This window comes from Wyeomyia smithii, chromosome 1 (genome assembly GCF_029784165.1).
Source record: "Wyeomyia smithii strain HCP4-BCI-WySm-NY-G18 chromosome 1, ASM2978416v1, whole genome shotgun sequence".
Taxonomy (NCBI): domain Eukaryota; kingdom Metazoa; phylum Arthropoda; class Insecta; order Diptera; family Culicidae; genus Wyeomyia; species Wyeomyia smithii.
This window is the reverse complement of record NC_073694.1, coordinates 191,453,417-191,473,624: the sequence shown is the minus strand read 5'-3', so window position 1 is coordinate 191,473,624 and position 20,208 is coordinate 191,453,417. Positions and strand designations below refer to the sequence as shown.

The 20,208-nt window shown below is 37.3% G+C and overlaps 1 protein-coding gene across 1 annotated transcript in view; it reads right to left on the bottom strand.

Annotated features, from left to right (window-relative positions):
• Positions 1-19,322, bottom strand: part of LOC129718298 (homeotic protein empty spiracles) — a 92,644-nt gene extending 73,322 nt beyond the window's left edge. Inside the window, exon 1 of the mRNA XM_055668940.1 lies at positions 18,157-19,322. Coding sequence (XP_055524915.1) covers positions 18,157-18,970 — 814 coding nt within the window. The 5' untranslated portion in view covers positions 18,971-19,322. The remainder of the gene's footprint in view (positions 1-18,156) is intronic.
• Positions 19,323-20,208: the final 886 nt, after the last annotated feature.

Below are 20,208 nucleotides of genomic sequence, written 5' to 3'. Positions count from 1 at the left end.
AAATCACGAGGCGAAAACTTTCAGAGAACTGAAATTTCCTTTGTTAATTATTCAATTCAATTCAACCGCACTGAGATTAACAATTTGAAACATCGAGAAAGCACATGCTTTATATAATGTGCGGGTAAAGTGGGAAATGTAAAGGAAGTTTGGCGGAGATGAAAAGCTTATCACCCCATGCCATACTTGCCAACGATGGATCTGAATTCTGTAACATGTACCAAAAATGCCCCATTTGTGGAAATTCTTCTCACAAAAAGAACGACGTTGCTTTTCGGGTAACGGCATTTTGTCCAACTCTCGAAAAACTGACAGCGGTAAAAAAATATAGTGTGAACAATACACTCCAAATCATTTCTATCCAAATTTTCAAGATAAAATACGGAATGGGTAATTTTATACAGCGTTTTTCCTGTAATGCAATTTGGTGTGGGACACCCTTTAAATTCTATACATTAAAAGTTACCAATATACTTTCTTCTACAAAAATGTACCAATTAACTTTAATTTAAACTTTGTAGAACATTCTGATTTGATTGATTTTAAAATTAGAACATTATCAAAAATACTAACTTCTTTGTGTTAAAAGATAGAGGAATGGTTAATTTGGCAAAGTTTTAGAACGTGCAAAAATATGAAACTTTGCTGAACAATCAAAATTCCTATCTTCATTGGGTACAGAGTTTTATTAGTTACATTTTACAAGAAAACTTTGTTCTAAAGAAGCATTTGGGCAAACAAAACACACGTTTTTGTTAAAGGCCACACATCTCGAGGACTTTTCCTAGCAAAGTCATAGCACATTTCAGCATATTTTTTCGATTATTTTAACAACGAATAGAATAAAAATAAGGTGGATTGGGATGGATGGAACTTATAACAGTTTTGAGCACTCGAGCTAAACTTCGAGAAAAAGTAATGACATCATGATTCTCCTTGCACTTTTTTACTTTATACGTTCCTAAAGTTATCGAAAAAATAAGCTAAAACATGCGATAACTTTGTAAGGAAAAGTCCTTTGTAAGGCGATAACTTTGTAAGGAAGAGTCCTTTTTTGTCAATCAAAATTACTTTGACAGAATTACTTGGCATAACCCCTATCCAAGTAATTCTTATGAAACAAAAATCACGAGGCGAAAACTTTCAGAGAACTGAAATTTCCTTTGTTAATTATTCAATTCAATTCAACCGCACTGAGATTAACAATTTGAAACATCGAGAAAGCACATGCTTTATATAATGTGCGGGTAAAGTGGGAAATGTAAAGGAAGTTTGCGGAGATGAAAAGCTTATCACCCCATGCCGTACTTGCCAACGATGGATCTGAATTCTGTAACATGTACCAAAAATGCCCCATTTGTGGAAATTCTTCTCACAAAAAGAACGACGTTGCTTTTCGGGTAACGGCATTTTGTCCAACTCTCGAAAAACTGACAGCGGTAAAAAAATATAGTGTGAACAATACACTCCAAATCATTTCTATCCAAATTTTCAAGATAAAATACGGAATGGGTAATTTTATACAGCGTTTTTCCTGTAATGCAATTTGGTGTGGGACACCCTTTAAATTCTATACATTAAAAGTTACCAATATACTTTCTTCTACAAAAATGTACCAATTAACTTTAATTTAAACTTTGTAGAACATTTTGATTTGATTGATTTTAAAATTAGAACATTATCAAAAATACTAACTTCTTTGTGTTAAAAGATAGAGGAATGGTTAATTTGGCAAAGTTTTAGAACGTGCAAAAATATGAAACTTTGCTGAACAATCAAAATTCCTATCTTCATTGGGTACAGAGTTTTATTAGTTACATTTTACAAGAAAACTTTGTTCTAAAGAAGCATTTGGGCAAACAAAACACACGTTTTTGTTAAAGGCCACACATCTCGAGGACTTTTCCTAGCAAAGTCATAGCACATTTCAGCATATTTTTTCGATTATTTTAACAACGAATAGAATAAAAATAAGGTGGATTGGGATGGATGGAACTTATAACAGTTTTGAGCACTCGAGCTAAACTTCGAGAAAAAGTAATGACATCATGATTCTCCTTGCACTTTTTTACTTTATACGTTCCTAAAGTTATCGAAAAAATAAGCTAAAACATGCGATAACTTTGTGAGGAAAAGTCCTAGAGATTTGTGGCCTTCAACAAAAACGTGTGTTCTGCCTGCCCAAATGCTTGTTTAGAGCAACGTTTTCTTGTAAAATGTAACTAACATAAGTTAAGTGCAAAAAAAATAACTTTTAAGGAACTTTCACAGAAAATACTCTGTAACTCTGTACCCAAAGAAGATAGGAATTTTATTTGTTCAACAAAGTTTCATATTTTTGCACGTTCTAAAACATTGTCGAATAACCCATTCCTCTATCTATTAACACGAAAAAGTTAGTATTTTTGTTATATGAAAACCTACTGTAACATACGCTCGCCATGGGACAAATGGAACCTAAAGGAGTTTATAGTACTTCAGCTTAACTTCAAGGAAAAGTACTGACATCTTGATTCCACTGACCTCTTTTTAACCCATACGTTCTTGAAGTTAAAATAAGCTAAAACATGATATAACTTTGTAAGGAAAAGTCCTGGAGATATATGAATTTATTTTTGAATTTTCTACAACTTTTTTAAATAAACCATTTCTCTATATCTTAACACAAAAAAGTTAGTTTTCTTATTCGTAGTATAGGAGTCTTTTCATAATTTCTGACATTTGCAATTTTGCGGGTCATTTATACAAACAATTGTTTTGAAGACACTATTGAGCTAGAGTGAAGGTAAAAGGCGCTATGGAATTTAGCTCCACTTTTTGCATATATCAAGATGGCTTGACAAAGTAATTTTTTTTATTTCTTTTATCACCAATATTTAGTGGTTAATTTGTGAGTTCGAAATCCAATTTGTGGTAATTTGTGGTTAAGTGGTTACCGAGAAATTTTCGAAAAACTGAGTCAAGCCATCTTGAAACATGATTTTTCTTAAAATGAATCGGACAACGATGATATATACATCAATCGAAAGCTCTTAATTTGTGATTCACGAAAATGTAATTTTTAAAGTCATAACTACTAGTGTTTATACAGAAATTTGTGTTTTATTGTTCACGTAGTTCTACGTTTTGTTTATTTGTTGATGACGCTGCTGTCCGCTAGTGGCATTGGCTGTTGGCGGTGTTTGTCACTGCTATACCAAGCGTGCGTGTGGGGAATATTGTAAATATCAAGATTCGGGGAACTTGCCAACACACTTGCTATTACAGGTAGCCCAACAGGCGCAGAATGGATATGTGTAAATTTTTTGTCAAAAAGGATATCGGTAACGAAAATGTACTTTCAAAGGAAAGCAATCCAAATTCGACGAATTATTTTTCAGAACCAGTAGGTATCGCAAACAATAATTATCACTTCTTCATGACCTAGATTCTGAAAAATGTTTCGGAAATATTCAAACAAATGTTCAAATGAGCTGCCGGGATCCAACTTAATGTTGCTCTTCTGTTATTTTTCCATGCAAATGTGCTAACTTATGAGCAAAGTAATAAAGAAGATGTCTGCTGTCCGCGGGTCTGTTAAGCTAGTAGTGGCACCGTCGCACAGAGAAGTACCTAGAACAAAAATCTGGCCAAAATAAGAAAAAAGTTTTTTGTCGCTTTTTGATGCCGCTTTTTTCTGCAGCTTAAATAAATGCTTCACAAAATACCATCACTCAATTAACGTTAAACGGTATTATCATATGCTGGGAGCGCTGTAAACATTGACAAGTTTACAAGCATTTTTTTGGGAATGGAACCATTTATAGTAACAAGTTGTGCCAGGCGTCAAAAAAATGACATTTGATCAATATTTTGCACCAAAATTCCGATATTAAAAATAATAGCAACTCTTAAGAAGTATTCGAAATTAGTGATTTTTACGTATTTTCGGGTATATTCAATATTTAAAGAGTTATCAAATCTCGCGGAATCCGATCATATAATCATCGGGGGAATGGATGTTCATAACATCACGAACACCTCCTCGCAAATATCTCATCCGGTAACGTCCGGATCAGGCTTCGAAATGGTCACGGTAGAACCACTTTTCACTGCGATAAATCGTCTTCTTCTTCCTCTGACGCTACCAAGGCTCGCTGTCTGAATACATTCTTAAATAAATGAGTATCGTCATCACGACGTTATTTTTCTCAAACGTAATTTGACATTTTTTCTTGAAATGAGAATTACGCACGATGAGTGCGTGTATTCTGGAAATTATTTATACCATTGATCGTGTAATAATATTTCTCAACATGAATGAACGAAGTAGACAGAAAGAGGCCGAAATAACATCGCTAAACTATTGACAGTGTGCATCTCTTTGGTACGCGAGTGTCGTTTGACTATCCTTTTCTTTCTGTGAGCTGAGCGGCGATGGTTTGGTTATTTTACATTTACGAGCGAAAGCCGGCTATGACGCACGCTAAGGAAGCGAGATCAAATGAAAATGGTGACCGTTTACAAGCCTGGTCCGGATTGACATTTGCAACCCGTTTGAAAAATGTTGAAATGAGAAAAAATACCTGCCTCATGCTTAAAACAGAGTTTAAGCTTAACAAAGATTAAATGAGATAAGTTAAGTGAATGAATTTAACTAATTTAAGTAAACTAAAAATTAACTTGATGCACAGAATCAATAATCCAGGTAAATAACACTCCGTACAAAAGGCTTTTTCCAACCTACGCAGGTTCCACGAGGCATCATATAATCTGTGAGCAACAAATTGAAAAATGAAAATGAAGATATTTTGCTACAACATTTTTTTGGTAAATTCTTCGATTTGTTTCGCTGCCCGTTTTGCGAACACAAATTATACGAGCGTATTTCTTCATCTGCTCAATAACATTAATGAAGACACATTGGCTATGTAAATGTGAACAACAAGTTGTGTGCGTGATATTTAGAGTTACTCTTTGATACAATACTCGAACCAGCCACTTCCACTTATCACTTAAATATTTCCCAACATATTACTAAACAGATACAAAAATAATTTTGGCCAGGTTTCCACTTGAGTTACTCCTCTGTGCGCTCGAAAAATAATCCGTCGAATTTGGATTACTTTGAAATTACTTTTTCGTTACCGGTATCCTTTTTGACAAAAAAATTACACATATCCATTCTGCGCCTGTTGGGCTACCTGTAATAGCAAGTGTGTTGGCAAGTTCCCCGAATCTTGATATTTACCATATTCCCCACACGCACGCTCGGTATAGCAGTGACAAACACCGCCAACAGCCAACGCCACTGGCGGACAGCAGCGCCATCAACAAATAAACAAAACGTAGAACTACGTGAACAATAAAACACAAATTTCTGTATAAACACTAGTAGTTATGACTTTAAAAATTACATTTTCATAAACCACAAATTAAGAGCTTTCGATTGATGTATATATCATCGATATCCGCTTCATTTTAAGAAAAATCATGTTTCAAGATGGCTTGACTCAGTTTTTCGAAACTTTCTCGGAAACCACTTAACCACAAATTACCACAAATTGAATTTTGAACTTACAAACTAACCACTGAATATTGGTGAAAAAAGAATTAAAAAAAAATTACTTTGTCAAGCCATCTTGATATATGCCCACTTTTTGCTTCATTGGACCACTGTGGTAAGGTTGTGTACAGCCTCTATAGCCAATTTTTCACTTGTTAATTGAAAAGTTTTTTCAAAATTTCGAATTGTATATGACTCATGGCTAGGAATATTACTTTCCCTGAGTCAGAGTTTTGTGTGGTCTTCTTACAATCTCTATACACAAATTAAGAAGAGGGAGACAGAAATGTGCAAAATCCCTTTGGAATAAATCGTCTGATTTGTGCTCAATTTGTTTTGTCGAGTTCGTCTTAACACAATGAATTTTCGTAGGTACGGCGAGAAAACCTAGAAAATATTGAAGGTCGGAAACGTTTTTCCACAGCATACAGCAGAATAAAACGAGAGAGAACGTAATTCGTTCTTAAAAGTAGTTTTCGACGATGTAATTCCAGTTTACGCGACGTTAAATTGTGGAACGAAACGAAAAATGGTGGAACGGTGGTGTTTGTGACGATACGCATGATTTTAGCAAAACTTTGAATTGAACTGGTACACAGTTGACAACTGCTGCTCCTGGAAATTGTTTGTAGAAACCGCGAAAGCCCATATCTTTTGAACTAAAAATAACATCAACTCGAAATTTTCAGAAGAGTTTCGAAATTTTGTCAAAAATACTTGTGATTTTTTTCAGATTTTTCTGTGCCGCAGAACATAAAATTTCAACATATTGCTTGAAATAGTTACTATTGAAAAAATATTTTTTCTCCAAAAAAATATTTTCATAAACTACAACATAGGATACATCTGCTGTGAAAATTTCATTAAGTTCGATGCAATAGTTGGTCGGCGTGCGACCAGACCGAACCAAGCGCCATTTTTTGAAAATTGAGTTTTTTATTTAGTAGTTGATGTTAAAATGATAATCTATCTTTCATGAAAAAAGGAAATCATTTGAACAGTTTATAATGGTATTATAACAAAATTTTTCTGCAGCGGCTTGCAGGAAGCATACGGGGTGAGTAAACTTTGATCGCCGATTACTCGAAATAATGTTTTTGGCGCTTGGTTTGGTCTGGTCGCACACCGACCAGTTTTAAAGTAAAGTCTAAATTGTGCCGTGTCAAATAAATGTTGTGAAAAAAAGTTAAGTCTATTTAAAAAGGAAATTGACCTATGTTTCAAATGACAATAACAACTTCAAAACTTACTCAAAATGAATAAAAATTAGAAAATCAACTTCCCAAGTGAATTTCTTGCATTTTTTAATACCTATTTGAAAAAAAATAGACATCGCGATTTCAGTGTTCCGTTTTACGAATTCTGACCCATTTTGACCCCAAGGATGAAAAATACCGCCTACTCATTACAATAGGTAACTAAAATGAAAGATAAAAACTTGTTTTCATAAAAGAACAGGATAAAGCTGGCTTTACCAAATACAATAGCACTGTTTTTCAACTCAGAAAATGCAGAGAACTTTTGAAAAAAGAAAATAAAAAGTTGAGCAATTTTCCTACTTTGACGTTATTGTGCAGTTTTGACATTTCAGAAACCAACAGCAGCAATGAAAAATTTGCCCATCGGTATTCGCAACAGGGTTTGAACTTTGAAATCATTTGACAGCTTTATACAGAAACATAGAGCATTGCTTTCGAACAATACTATAGTATGACTGTGCAATGTTGCCGTGAAAGTGCGTCGATGTTTTGTAGCATTTAAAAAAACAAAAACATTTTTTCTCTCAAAATAATGCTTGAAAACATAAAACTAAGAATGCAACATGTATTTTCAAGCCATGCTCCATCGATCAAGATCAAAATCAGCATAGGGCAAAGCTATTTTGTGATTCATTTTATAAAAAAATATATATAAGAAGAGGTACGAAATGCTCTGTAAGGTATGGAGAAAGGTAGAGCCGGTAGAAGTGTGCGAAATAAGCTACAAATTTTTTTCTGAAGCAAAAAAAAATCTGAAAAGAATCGACATTCCAGTAAAAAAGATAATTTAATGGGTAAATAAAAAAAGGCTTTTCAGTGGCTAAGACAAAAAGTAGTTCTGAACATCTGACAACCAAACTAAAATTGAGCTTTCTAGCTTCACACTCATTCGACTGCACATAATTTACAGCTAAAAGTTAAACGCTTCACTCCACCTCAGAACCAGAACCAACTAAAATTATGCAACGGGTTTGAAGATTGTTCGCGATGACACCTGAAGTCAAATTCGAAGCAAGCATGTTTTCATTACCAATCAGTTTGAACGAGTTACCCTTTCGCAAGAACTTACTTGGAAATATGTGGAATTAGTTTAGAATTCCCATGTTTTTCGCACGGGTTATTATATGTGGCATGTTTATGTGTAGGAAAACCTTCAGTTTTATTTATTTTTGAACAGTTTTCCTTTATTTACTAAATGATATGTGAAAAACGCGAATATAAGACAAACAACTACATGTGCAATCGTGAATGTTTGGAACATTAATCCATAAAAAAATTTGGACGTGACAAAATTTGCTGGGATAACTAGTTTGGGATGAAGTAAACGAAATGTAATACTGCAGATGAATTCTATGAAATTGGTATGCACCATGTAATTTTATGACTCATTTCATATAAGAAAACAATGTTTGCAGCTACTTTGAGCTACTGAGTTGTCATTTGTTTTTAGTTGATATATTCAAATATTTTTGATTTATACCATAATTGGATAAGTTAAGATAGATTTTGTACAGGGTGTGCACTAGAGCGTCCCAAACAAAATCGATGTTAAAAAAGTCAAGGTGCTCAGCCCTAAATTGAAAGATAATGTTATTTGTAGCATTTTTGTAGAACATTTCGACTTTCTAAAATAAATGTTTCAGGTTTCCCAAACGCTACGAACCCACTCTTTTGCCCTTTTTTCAATTCTGTTCGATTCCTAAATTTTTCCATATATTTTTTATTCTTGTGGGGTTGTTTTTGAATATTTTGTATGGTTCAGTACAGCATTGCATTTAGTTGTTTGGCTCCCAGAGCCCACTAAACATCACAGAAAAATTATTTTTTCCCTTAAACCCTTCAAAACACAAATAAAAATCGCAAGAAGGTTGTATGCAAAGCCACGACCGCAAGGTTGAAGTAGAATACTTTTACAAGAAAGATAACCTGGCTGCTTGCGTGTCAGTCATTTTTTCTTGTAAATAAACGTTGACCGTTCATTGGCAGTATTGTAATTTCTTTTTGTCTGATATTTTGAATGAAGTTCATTGAATATTTTTAAATTTTTGTGAGACGTTGAAATGCTGCCGAATTGTAATATGCACATTTAATACGACATCATTAAACGGGAACGGAACAAAGGCTACGGTTATGCAGAACGCGAATGCCGGCGCGATGCGATTCGCCTTACCGTGGTGAAATGTACAGCTCTTTTTAAGGCGAAGTAGAGCTATACATTTCAACAGATTTCGTCTTGCCGAATCGCATCGCGCCGTTATTTGCGTTCTGCATGACCGTAGCCAAACACTAAGCGACGCAAACACGTAATAATAGTCAGAGTATGCATGTAGATGAAGATAATTAACTTTGGATTATAGCGCAAAACGAGAAAATAATAACTCTTCAAATAATCATTTGTGTTCTTCAAATTTCAGTTGTTCAATTTAATATCCGATGAAATGTTTGTTTATTATCTGATGAAGCTCTTATATAGGCCAAATGATGCATTCCCAGTTTACTAGGTTCATAGCTCTGCCGACCGTGCTTGGGAAAGCGCGGTATAACGACCAATCAGAGGTCGAATTTTGTGTTTTGACAAGGCTTAAGAGTTTTCAATAGTACAATAGTTCGAATGATAAAATTGCAATTTCAGGCATTTGGTAGGAATCTTAGAAGATTTTCTAATCGATTGCTGCAAAAAACGAAGGAAATCCATCGAAAACTAACCGATTTATTAGCATTTGAAATTTTTCTCACTTTTTTCAGTTTTAGATTTTCATTTCACATTCCTATGTAGCCGAACTTCCTGAGAGAAGTGTTCTAATTCAAAATTAAATCTTCATTAATTCATTTGTTGTCCTTATAAGAACAATTGTTCAATTTATCATAGGATGTACTGTTTATCTTACATCTCTGTGTTACCTTGATAGTGAGGACTAAAATGCACGGTCAGCACAATGAGAAAGGTGTTTTCACATTGAAAACTAGACACGGCTTTACTGAAGGAAGTGTTGGCAAATGCATCTACCGCTAATACCACCGCTATCATACGCAGAGTTGCCAAAAAAAATTTCGATTTAACTGGAAAAAGGCTGAGGAAAAAACTGGAAGAAAACTGGATTCCAAATAAATTTGAAAAAAGCAAAGAAAATTTGAGAGAACTTCTCTGTTATGGGGACTGAATCCAGTGTCAGTTTTGAATACAACAATTAAAGAGATAGCTCTTCGCAGAAAATACTCATTTCAATCAAAACTGTTATGCTTCGGGCTTACATTTTGTTAAAATTATGGACTGAAAATAATCCTGTAACAGCAGCAAAATTTAAAATTACGCAATCAATCTATCTCAAAATTTAAAAAAATAGAGCTTTTTCATTTACTTTTATCTTTAACAATAGTATTGACGCAACATTTTCTTCCGTTACATCAGTGAAATTTAAATTTCAATTATCTCTGACTTCGCTATCTTTTGGTATCTAATTCTTCTAACAATTTTTAACTGCTACGCAATAGCAAATGAATAAAAGATTTTTTTTCATGGTCTAGTAAAATCTAAGAAATCAGAAGAAAGAATTATATGTTTCCGTGAGACTCAACTAGACATATAGATAGATTTCTAGTAGAGTCTAACGGAAACTTATAATTCTGTCTTCTGAATTCTTAAATCACTCTACTAAGACGCTCAATATGAATTTTTCAAATTTAGTAAAATCTATTTATTTGTTTTCATCTCAACCATGTCATGCAGTTTTTAATTTGGCCGTGTTTCGTGCGAGAAGATAGAATGCTGAAAATGCTGTTAAAAATTGTCAACATAATTCATCAATCTACAAAATTTTCGTTTTTTAAAAAATATTTCCGAAAACCAATCGGAGCTTGGGTGATTAAAAAACTGGTTAAAACTGGCAAATATCTGGCAAAACTGGAAGATTTTGGGAATAAACTGTTTGACTGGATCACTTGAAAAAAACTGGAGGAATCCAGTTTAAACTGGAACATTGGCAACTCTGATCATACGAAAGCGCGTCGTTTCATGTGGGAATATCAACAACGAAAAATGACGCGCGTCTAAGCATAACCCGAACTGTTTCGCCTTGCTGCTCCCATTTACCTTTACATCGGCCTCAGGGAAGTACCGGCTGCATCTGCATCTACCGATGAGGCTGTCACTATACTGCTATTGGTACCAAAAGCTATTAACTCTTCAAATAAGTGTTTTATTTGTTCTCAAAAGAACAATTGTTCAATTCAAAATCGGATTTACGCAATCGCATCTCTGTAATATTACCGACAATAATATTCTTCTGAACAAAATGATACAACTTTCCCATTAGGCCTCTGCCATAATAGACGCGAAAAGCGACGCGAACCGATTCGCTCGGCTGTAGGTTAATGTACAGCCATCAGTATAGCTGTGAAGGGAGTGTCGTTGCATCAGCTGATCCTGCTACTATCGATGCTGATACACCCACTGCAACAGCTACGCTATGCATAACCATGCCACAGTTGTGGCCGCTATACGCTGGCCCAACTGCTGAGCAACTGCAACGCTATCCGTAGCCATGCCACAGTTGTGGCCGCCATTGGTATCCGCTGTACCTGCATCTGCTGGCCCTGCTGCTATCGATGGTGAGATCCGCTGAAACTGCTACGCTTATCCGCAGTCATGCCACAGTTGTGGCCGCTATCCGCTATCGATGGTACCCACTGCTCGCTCCCGCAGCTGCTAAGGGAGGACTGCTGTCGTCGCTTTTCAGAACTGTTATGAGCGGCTTCGACTAAAACAGGCTCTTATATAGGGATGAAAATAGGAATGAATTATTTTACGTACGGTACGTACGGAATGATATAACTTGAAAAATATGTGTGACTTCATTCCGGCTCAGAGCGATCATTTGATAAGCTTCACCTCTTTTTTCAGTTTCTAAAGTTTTTCCTCAGTTCCGTAGCACGGATGCACAAAAATGATTTCTTGTCGAACCGGACCGATAGCACTCTCATTGTAGCAACAAAATAACATGTTTTGTGTCGTGTTGCGCAGCTTCGTTGAAGAAAATGTTCCCGTCCCCGTGTCGCATGTAAGCAGATTATTGCGTTCAGTAGACAGTAGATAGTGTATCCAGCGAATAAACACCGATGGTGCTCTCACACACGCAACGGTTTTAACCCGTATCTTATTGCGGTTTGTAACATCAAGCGATTTCGTTTGCTCGCAGTTGCGTGTTGCATCATGTTGCAACTTGGCAGCTGAGAGACGACGAAATTCTGTTTATGCTGATTGATTGAATCGACTTCATATTAGCTCTGCATAGTCGAACTAACTGCTTTTGTGAATGCGTTCTAACAGGGCAATTTATTATTCAATGTCGGTTATGCTGATCGCAGCCTTTGCGCTGCCCCTACAGTGGGGAGTATACTAAATAAAGTAAAAATTAGATCCCGCACAGAATGTCTGCTTGTGTTGATGCCAGAAAATTATTAACCTTCAATTATTTTTTTATTTGCCTTGAAAAAAGCATGTTGCGGTTCAAAATCGGTTGCTAATTACAACCTTTGAGCTGCCCTAACATTGGGGGAATTAAGATACACGGACAACATGCACTGTGGAAGCTATTTCACATTCAGTAAATTGGACGGGTGCGACAAATTTAAATTGCTAGGATGCAACACAGAATGCTTGCTTGCGGTGACAAAAATTATTAACTTTCAATGACTTGTTTATTTGCCTTCAAAAAGGCATTTTGATTTCCAAAATTGGATTTCCTGATGGCAATCTTCATGCTGCCCCAACACGGGGGGAATAATGGCTGTCTGGCGACACACGCTGAGAAAAACCGCGCTGCTCCAGAGACGTGGTGACCAACCACAGGGCTAGTGCTGCTGCTAAGGAAGGACGACTGCTGTTGTCGCTGTCTAGAACTATTATGAGCGGATCCGGCTGAAACAGGCTCTTATATAGGCCAAATAGCATGTTTTCTATTGCAAGGTATATGATCCTGTCGACCGTGCTTGGGAAGCAAGCATATAACGACCAATCAGAGGTCGAATTTTTCGTTTTGATAAGGCTTGGCTATTTTCAATTGTACAATAGTGTGAATAATAAAATTACAATTATCTTATTTTGGGAAGAATCTTAGAAGATTTTCCAATCTATTGCTGCAAGAACGAAGAAAATCCATCGAATACTAACCGATTTATTAGCATTTGAAATTGGACATATTTTTCACTTTTTTCGGTTTTAGATTTTCATTTCACATCCCTATGTAGCCGAACTTCCTGAGAGAAGTATTCTACTTCAAAATTTTTTGATCAAGAAATGAAATTTTTACTGCACAGTGGGATTCAAAACGAAAATTTACATGAAAAACGATCCTTGATATCTTATCGGGGGGCTGAGATATTGGCGTTTTAACATGTGATAGAAAACTATGCATGTGTTATATATGTGTTTTGAAGGCTTTTATCTAAATATTATGGGAAAAATCACTTTTTTGTTACATTACATGGGCTCTGTGATTCAAATAATTGAATGTGATGCTGAACTTAACCATGAAAAATATTCAAAAACAATCCCACAAAAATAAAAAAACAGGCGGGTTGTGTGCAAAGCCACGACCGCGAGGTTGAAGTAGAATACTTTTACAAGAAAGATAACCCGGCTGCTTGCGTGTCAGTCATTTTTTCTAGTAAATAAACGTTGACTAATCAGATCAATCGAATTTTGCGCTTCAACAAGGGTTGACCATTTTCAATAATATAGTTAGTTGCTTGTCATGGTTGGGGCTTGACAATTTTCAAATTTTGAGAAGAAATTTTTTCGAATGTTGTGCTCATGACTGAAGGAAAAGATAATTCAGTACGTTTTGAGACACGGAGATGAAGTAAAATTTATAACTTTTACAAATTTAAAAATGTGAATTAACTTATTAGAAAATATTAACTCTTCAATCAAGTTTTTATTTCATCCTGAAAAGGGCAATTTGTTGTTCATTTTAATATCGGATAAGATGTCGATCACATCTTGGCGTTATCACTGACAGTGCGAATAAAGTATTCCTTGTGATAAAATAAACAGTGAAAAACTGATTTAACACTCAAAACTAGACGGCTCATGTGTTGTCAAAATGAGTCAACTTTTCATTGAATGCATTCACTAGTGCCCGCTATCGCACAGAGACTGCATTTCACTAAAGTGCCTCACTACATCAGTTTGAAGCTGAGATCCGCTGCAACTAGTTCGCTATCCATAGCCATGCCACAGTTGTGGCCGCTATACGCTGCCATCGGTATCCACTGTCCCTGCATCAGCTGGCCCAGCTGCTATCGTTGCTGGAATCCGCTGCAACTAGTGCGCTATTTAAATAAATTAGTCACAGAAGTACTGAAAGAACATTTTGAATCGATTCTAAATTTGACCAAAACTGCTTCCTGGAATGAATAAAGCCAATCAAAACAACCAAACCAAAGGGTTTAAAGACGACTCGAAACACTGCAATTGCTTTTGAAGTTGAATAAAAAAATGTGTGACGTCCTGGCAAATTTGCAGATGATTTACAGAGAATTTAAACTAGCACTGTTTAGGACGCTGATACTCCCGGTGGTCCTTTACGGACTTGAAGCATGGAAGCTGATGGAAAGTGATCGACGAGTGCTTGGATTTTTTGAGCGTAAAGTTCTGCGGTCGATATTTGGTGGTAAATTGGAATATGGAGTGTGGCGCAGACGCATGAATCACGGATTGTACCAGATATACAAACATGCTGATATAGTGGTAATAGGTAATACAGAAGGGCAGGCTTCAGTGAGCTGGACATGTGGCCAGAATGCCAGACGAAAGAGCGGCCAAAACTGTCTTCAGCAGAGAACCAGGAAGAGGCCGTCGACTTCGTGGTAGGCCTCGCACTCGGTGGATGTGCGCGGTGGAAGAAGATGCACGATCTGCTGACAGACAGAAGAAGCTAAACATCTCTAATGCGATGGGTCCTAGACCGGTGAACGTTCCGTTAGCCAACAAAGCAAAGCAATTTACAGAGAAAAACAATATTTTTTCTATTAAATATACCAAAAAATTCTCGAATTCACTGTTTAGAAACTATAGAAGATTTGAAAAATGAAATAAGAAATAAAGACAGGATGGTTAGATTGATTGATATAACGTCTTAAACAAAGTTGCAGACAGTAATTTGGTCCTTCCAGAAAAAATATCCACTATAAGACAAAAAATAAATCCAAAAAAATTCTAAAATATATTTATTAGTTATAACTGCGCTACAAATGAAAAAAAAAACTGTTAAAACATTGAAAATCGGTTGAGAAATGATCGAGTTCAAAAAATGTTATACGTTAAGGTGGAAAAAAACAATATGTTGACCACAACTTCAAATTTTCGGGGTGACCTCAACAAGACCTACAACCTTATGAATCGGATTTTGACGTGGGACACGTCTTTGTTTTTTTTTCTGCGGAAACTAAACATTAGGGTGTGTCAAAAAATCGATGTTGAAATGACAAGATGCTTAACCTAAAATTGAAAGATAATGTTATCTATAATATTTTGACGTAGGACTACGTCTTTGTTTTCTATACTAGATTACACTTTGTGAAAATGAAAATGAAACTGGCAAATGTTGCGTCAGATTTCGAACGGTTATAGCAAGCGAACGACTTAATGCATCTTAGTCATTTATATGTCGGTGGATAGGTAAAATGTGTAACAATTTTTTGATATTATGTTCAACATTGTTGCTTTAGTGTTTAATGGTGGAAAAAGGTGAAAAGTACCAGGGTCAAGCTTTCCCATACATTTCCCTCGTAATTGGCTTGCTTCCCAAGCACAGATAACAATAACATGGACGAAATAAATTCCACTGCCTACATATTTTGACTCAACAAAGTGTTTTGGTTTGTTTGTCTTTGTCTAAGCTGCGTGGCCACGCCTTAATGGTAAAAATCTACGCTGAACTTGATACAAAAGACTGCGTGTGAAAAATTCAGCTTCAGTTTAGTTTGTTCCACAATAGCGAGTGCGGTGCAGCTGTTAAAGATTCGAGAGCTGCATACGAGTCAACTTCCAGGCACCGCGGAGCATGTTAGCTTTATTCTGCACACGGCAGCAACAGTTACCATCGTTCGCTGCAGGATATTTTGCTGGCACAGCTGCTAGAGAGCACAGCGGAGAGCAAATTTTATACGCGGCCAACAAAATAATCAATGCTACCGGTGGTGGTGTGATCATCAGCATTCTGTAGCTACATTTCGAGCTGTAGATTATGAAATCGGTTCTTTTCAGAACTATAAGATGATGAAGATAAGAGTTATGAGAAATTTCACAACTACTACTAGTGTGAAATGTTCATCTATTTCTAAATAATCATTTTTACAATAACGACCAGGACGCACCAAAGATAAACGGTAGTGTTACCTATGAATAGTATATCACAACAGGATATAACCCTCATTTCAAGAATTTACACTGCTAAAATGAGTGATTTTCCGGTTTAATTGTTTGTTTGTGTTCACTCGAAGACTGTTATCAGTTAAATATTAGCAACGAAAATTAGTTAATCTAAGAACCAGAGTGATTTTCGCATCGGGAAAGCAAAAACATTCTTTTGATGCTTATGAAAATCACTCAGTAGTATTGAAGGTGTTTTGGTTTGTTCCTCTTTCTCGAAACCACGTAGCCACGCCTTAATTGCAAAAATCTGCTCTGAACTCGATACAAAAGACTGCGTGTAGAAAATTCAGCTTCAGTTTAGTTTGTTACACATAAGCGAGAGCAGTGCAGCTGTTAAAGGTACGCGACATTGAGAAACGAGAGCTGCATACGAGTCAACTTCCAGGCACTGCGGAACATGTTACACCTTTATTTTGCATACGACAGCAACAGTTGCCATCGTTCGCTGCAGGATATTTTGCTGGCACAGCTACTGGAGGGCACAGCGGAGAGCAAATTTTATGCGCGGCTAACAAAATATTCATGGTGCGATTATCAGCGTTCTGTAGCACGAATTTCTAACTGAATATTATGGAATCGGTTCTTTTCAGAACTATAGATACTTGAAGATAAGAGTTATGAGAATTTTCGCAACTACTACTAGTGTAAAATTTTCATGTATTCATGCATCGTTAGTTTTAAAATAACGACTATCAAAAATAAACGGTAGTGTTACCTATGAACAGTTTAGCTCAGCATATAATAATATTTAGTTTAGCATATATTATATATTTAGTCCTACGTCACCATTTCATACAACCCCTAGGGCTGTATACCTTGAAGTATTTGTAGAACATTTCGATTTTCTAAAAAATTGTTTACAAGTTGCTCAAACGTGATTTGTGAAAAAAATATTTTTTCTAGCTAAAAAAAGCACTCTTTTTCACTTGCAACTCCCTTCGATTCCAACATTTTTCCGTATATATATATATGTTTTTTTTTATAAGGTTATTTTTGAATCTTTTGATGGTTTAGTTCAGCATCGCATGCAGTTATTTGACTCACAGAGCCCATTGAACATCGCAAAAAAGTTAATTTTTCTCATAATTTCTAGATAAAACCCTACAAAACACATTAAAAAAATTACAGTCAAAAACTGAAAATTTTACTGCAAAGCGGGATTCATGACGAAAACTTACTTGAAGAAAAGCCAAAATCTTGCTTAAAGTTAACTGAACTTGAAGAAATAAAAAATAAAAAAAAATTTAATTTGTCCCAAAGTTTGATTTATGTCATCACAAAATCCGGGACATCAAGTATTGGGATTATTTCCTGCACCGAGTATTTATTGGTAAAAGATATTTCGAGCATCTAAAAGGTTTGTTTGATCGGTATAGTGTCTTCGGTAAATAATTTTGTCCTTCGAAAAATATATTCACTGTAAAAAATTGTAACAATAAAATTGTTCTTTTTCGCACATTTTTTTTTAATTTCACATATCTCCAAAGTTCAGTTGATTCTTATTGGTTAGCTTACAGTGTTTGTCAATGAATTGGTACAAAAATAATATAATAATCCGCCGAAGTGCACATGGTTAAAAAATATACTGGTATGTACATCAGATGAAGACCTCTGTCGATAACGTATAAGCTCAATCGCCGGAAAACCAAGTGCTATAAAACTCATATAACCGACACCCCCAAACCACTGTCATCTAGACCCGCAAAGATCAGCCAAACAAAGGCACAATGCTACTGTCTAACAATTAGCATAACATCCGGCCAACCCTGGTGGGTACTTCTCACAAATGTGCATCGGTCATCGAGTGGCTCTGCCACTGCGACGTGGCCACGAGTCCGCCCGCGTAACAGTGAATATCCATACGAAACCATAGCAATAAAATAAAACTGTGAAGTGGTACTAAAAACATGACTTACTTCCAGGAAATCGTGGCGGGAACACATTACGACCGTGTCGGCTCAGCAGCCAGGGGTACAGCGGGTAACTGTCGCGAGGAATGTTCGGGTTGTGCAAGTGACCCGCATGAGGATGCGGTGGGAATCCTTGGCCAGCCTGCACATGTGCCAAGGCCGCTGCCGCCTGGAACTGGGCCGCCAGAAGATGCTGATTGTGGGCAGCTTGGACCATCTCCTGGGTGTTCATGAACTGCGGTATAGATTTAAGCTCACTCATGTGGTGTGGTGGAACAGGCGGCCCAACCGGAAACGGTCGCACTAAGCCGGCTGGCAGACCAGGAACTATTATTGGTCCTTTGCTGTTTCCGAGTGAACCATGCGTCTGAGGAGATGGACTTCGTGATCGGCGATCTGTGCTTCCCTCCGGAGTCAGTCGGGTTTGTGGAGGACTTTTGCTATTATCTAATCGGGACAGATCTTGACTTTGGGGGGACTCCGGAAGACGGTTCGTTCGGTTTAGGTCGAAAGGAGGCGAGGAACATTGGGTCAACTGTTGTACTCGCGTACTATAATCACTGGGTGAACAGTTCACGGGTAGTCTTAGAGTTCGTTGTAAATCCGGCGGTATCATCGGAAGCCGCAAATGAGTCGGCAGCTCGTTGGGGTAACTACTATCACTGAGCGGACTTAGGGGCCGCTCGGAGTTGTCACTGTTAGGAGAGTAATGCGGCGGCGATTTGGATAACCTGTTTCCAACAATGGATTCAATGCTGAACCCGATGCGTGGCTTCTGTGTCGACATGGCTATCACAGAGGTAGGTGCTAGCGGCATCATCCTGGGTTTCTAGAAATGTTTGCAAGCCTTTGGCACCATAACACAAGCAGAAAATAAAACAACACAAACTTCAATATTACACCGTCAGTGCTTCGGCAGCCATGTGTGCTTAGTTTACACCTAATTCACTTCTCGAAGATTCACCTGAAAGTCTAACTGAAACCGCAAAGGGACTCTTGAGTGCTCATTCCATTGCCAACAGCTTAATTTGTTCTCGGGTGTTTCTGTTCATGCCTCGTTTAGCACCCCGGCCGCCCGGAACGGCAAAAACAAAACGAAACAACAACCACAACGCTTTTAACACTTCACGGGGCCCGCAGATTACGCACGCACGTAAACCGTTCCACGTTCAACGACGCCTAGCCACATAATAAAAAGCTGCTACATTAGCCGCCCGGTAGCTCCAACACACACGCAAAACCGGGACGCAACTCACACCAACAGCAACGGCAAACCGTCGTCGTTGTGCACGTTATTACAGCAAAAGCCCACCAACTCGCTCTCGGCCAGCTCTCGGTGTGGTGGAAGGCAAAACTTCGAAAAGGGGCGGAGTAAACCGGCTTGCAAGATTGCCTGCTAATTTATGTACAGCCATCCGATTTCAGAGTCGCCTGTGATTGGCTAGCAGCAGAGCTTTTTAACCCTACAGCGAAGAAGTGGTTTTCAGGCAGTTTTCCCCATCCTTTCATGGCGACCCCTTCGCCGAAATCAAGTACCATGCTGGGCTATAACCCTTCCAGCCGTTGTTTTACTCCAGATTTTCCAAGCATCAGCCCAATCCTTACCCCACGCTACGGGTACTACAGATAGGAGGATTTCACTCCGAATCGGGTGGCTATAATGGCATATATTTACTTTATTTATTATATATTATTAGAAGCTTGTTAAAAGTTCATTCTATAATTGTCTGGTATGTTATTTGGTGTTTTATTTTCGTTATTATCGCCATTTGCTTTTGCTCATTTCAAAGTCTGAGCACGGTTTGCGTTTGCAGCGCGCAGTCGGGCCGCGGCCAGCGGGAGAAGGAGTTTTGGAAAAGGTGAAAGATTAAATTGTGCTCTCGCCAGTTGTGCCCGCAGCGGGTAACATGGCAACGCGCGACGCGGGGCGCTGCAAACGATGTGGACTTTTCTCGCCCTCTGCTGCGGAGCGTTGAAAATTACTGCGGCACAAGCGGTGGAAAGATGGGAAAAACGGTTTCGCCGCAGTGCTATTAATTTAAACGACGAAGAATCCGT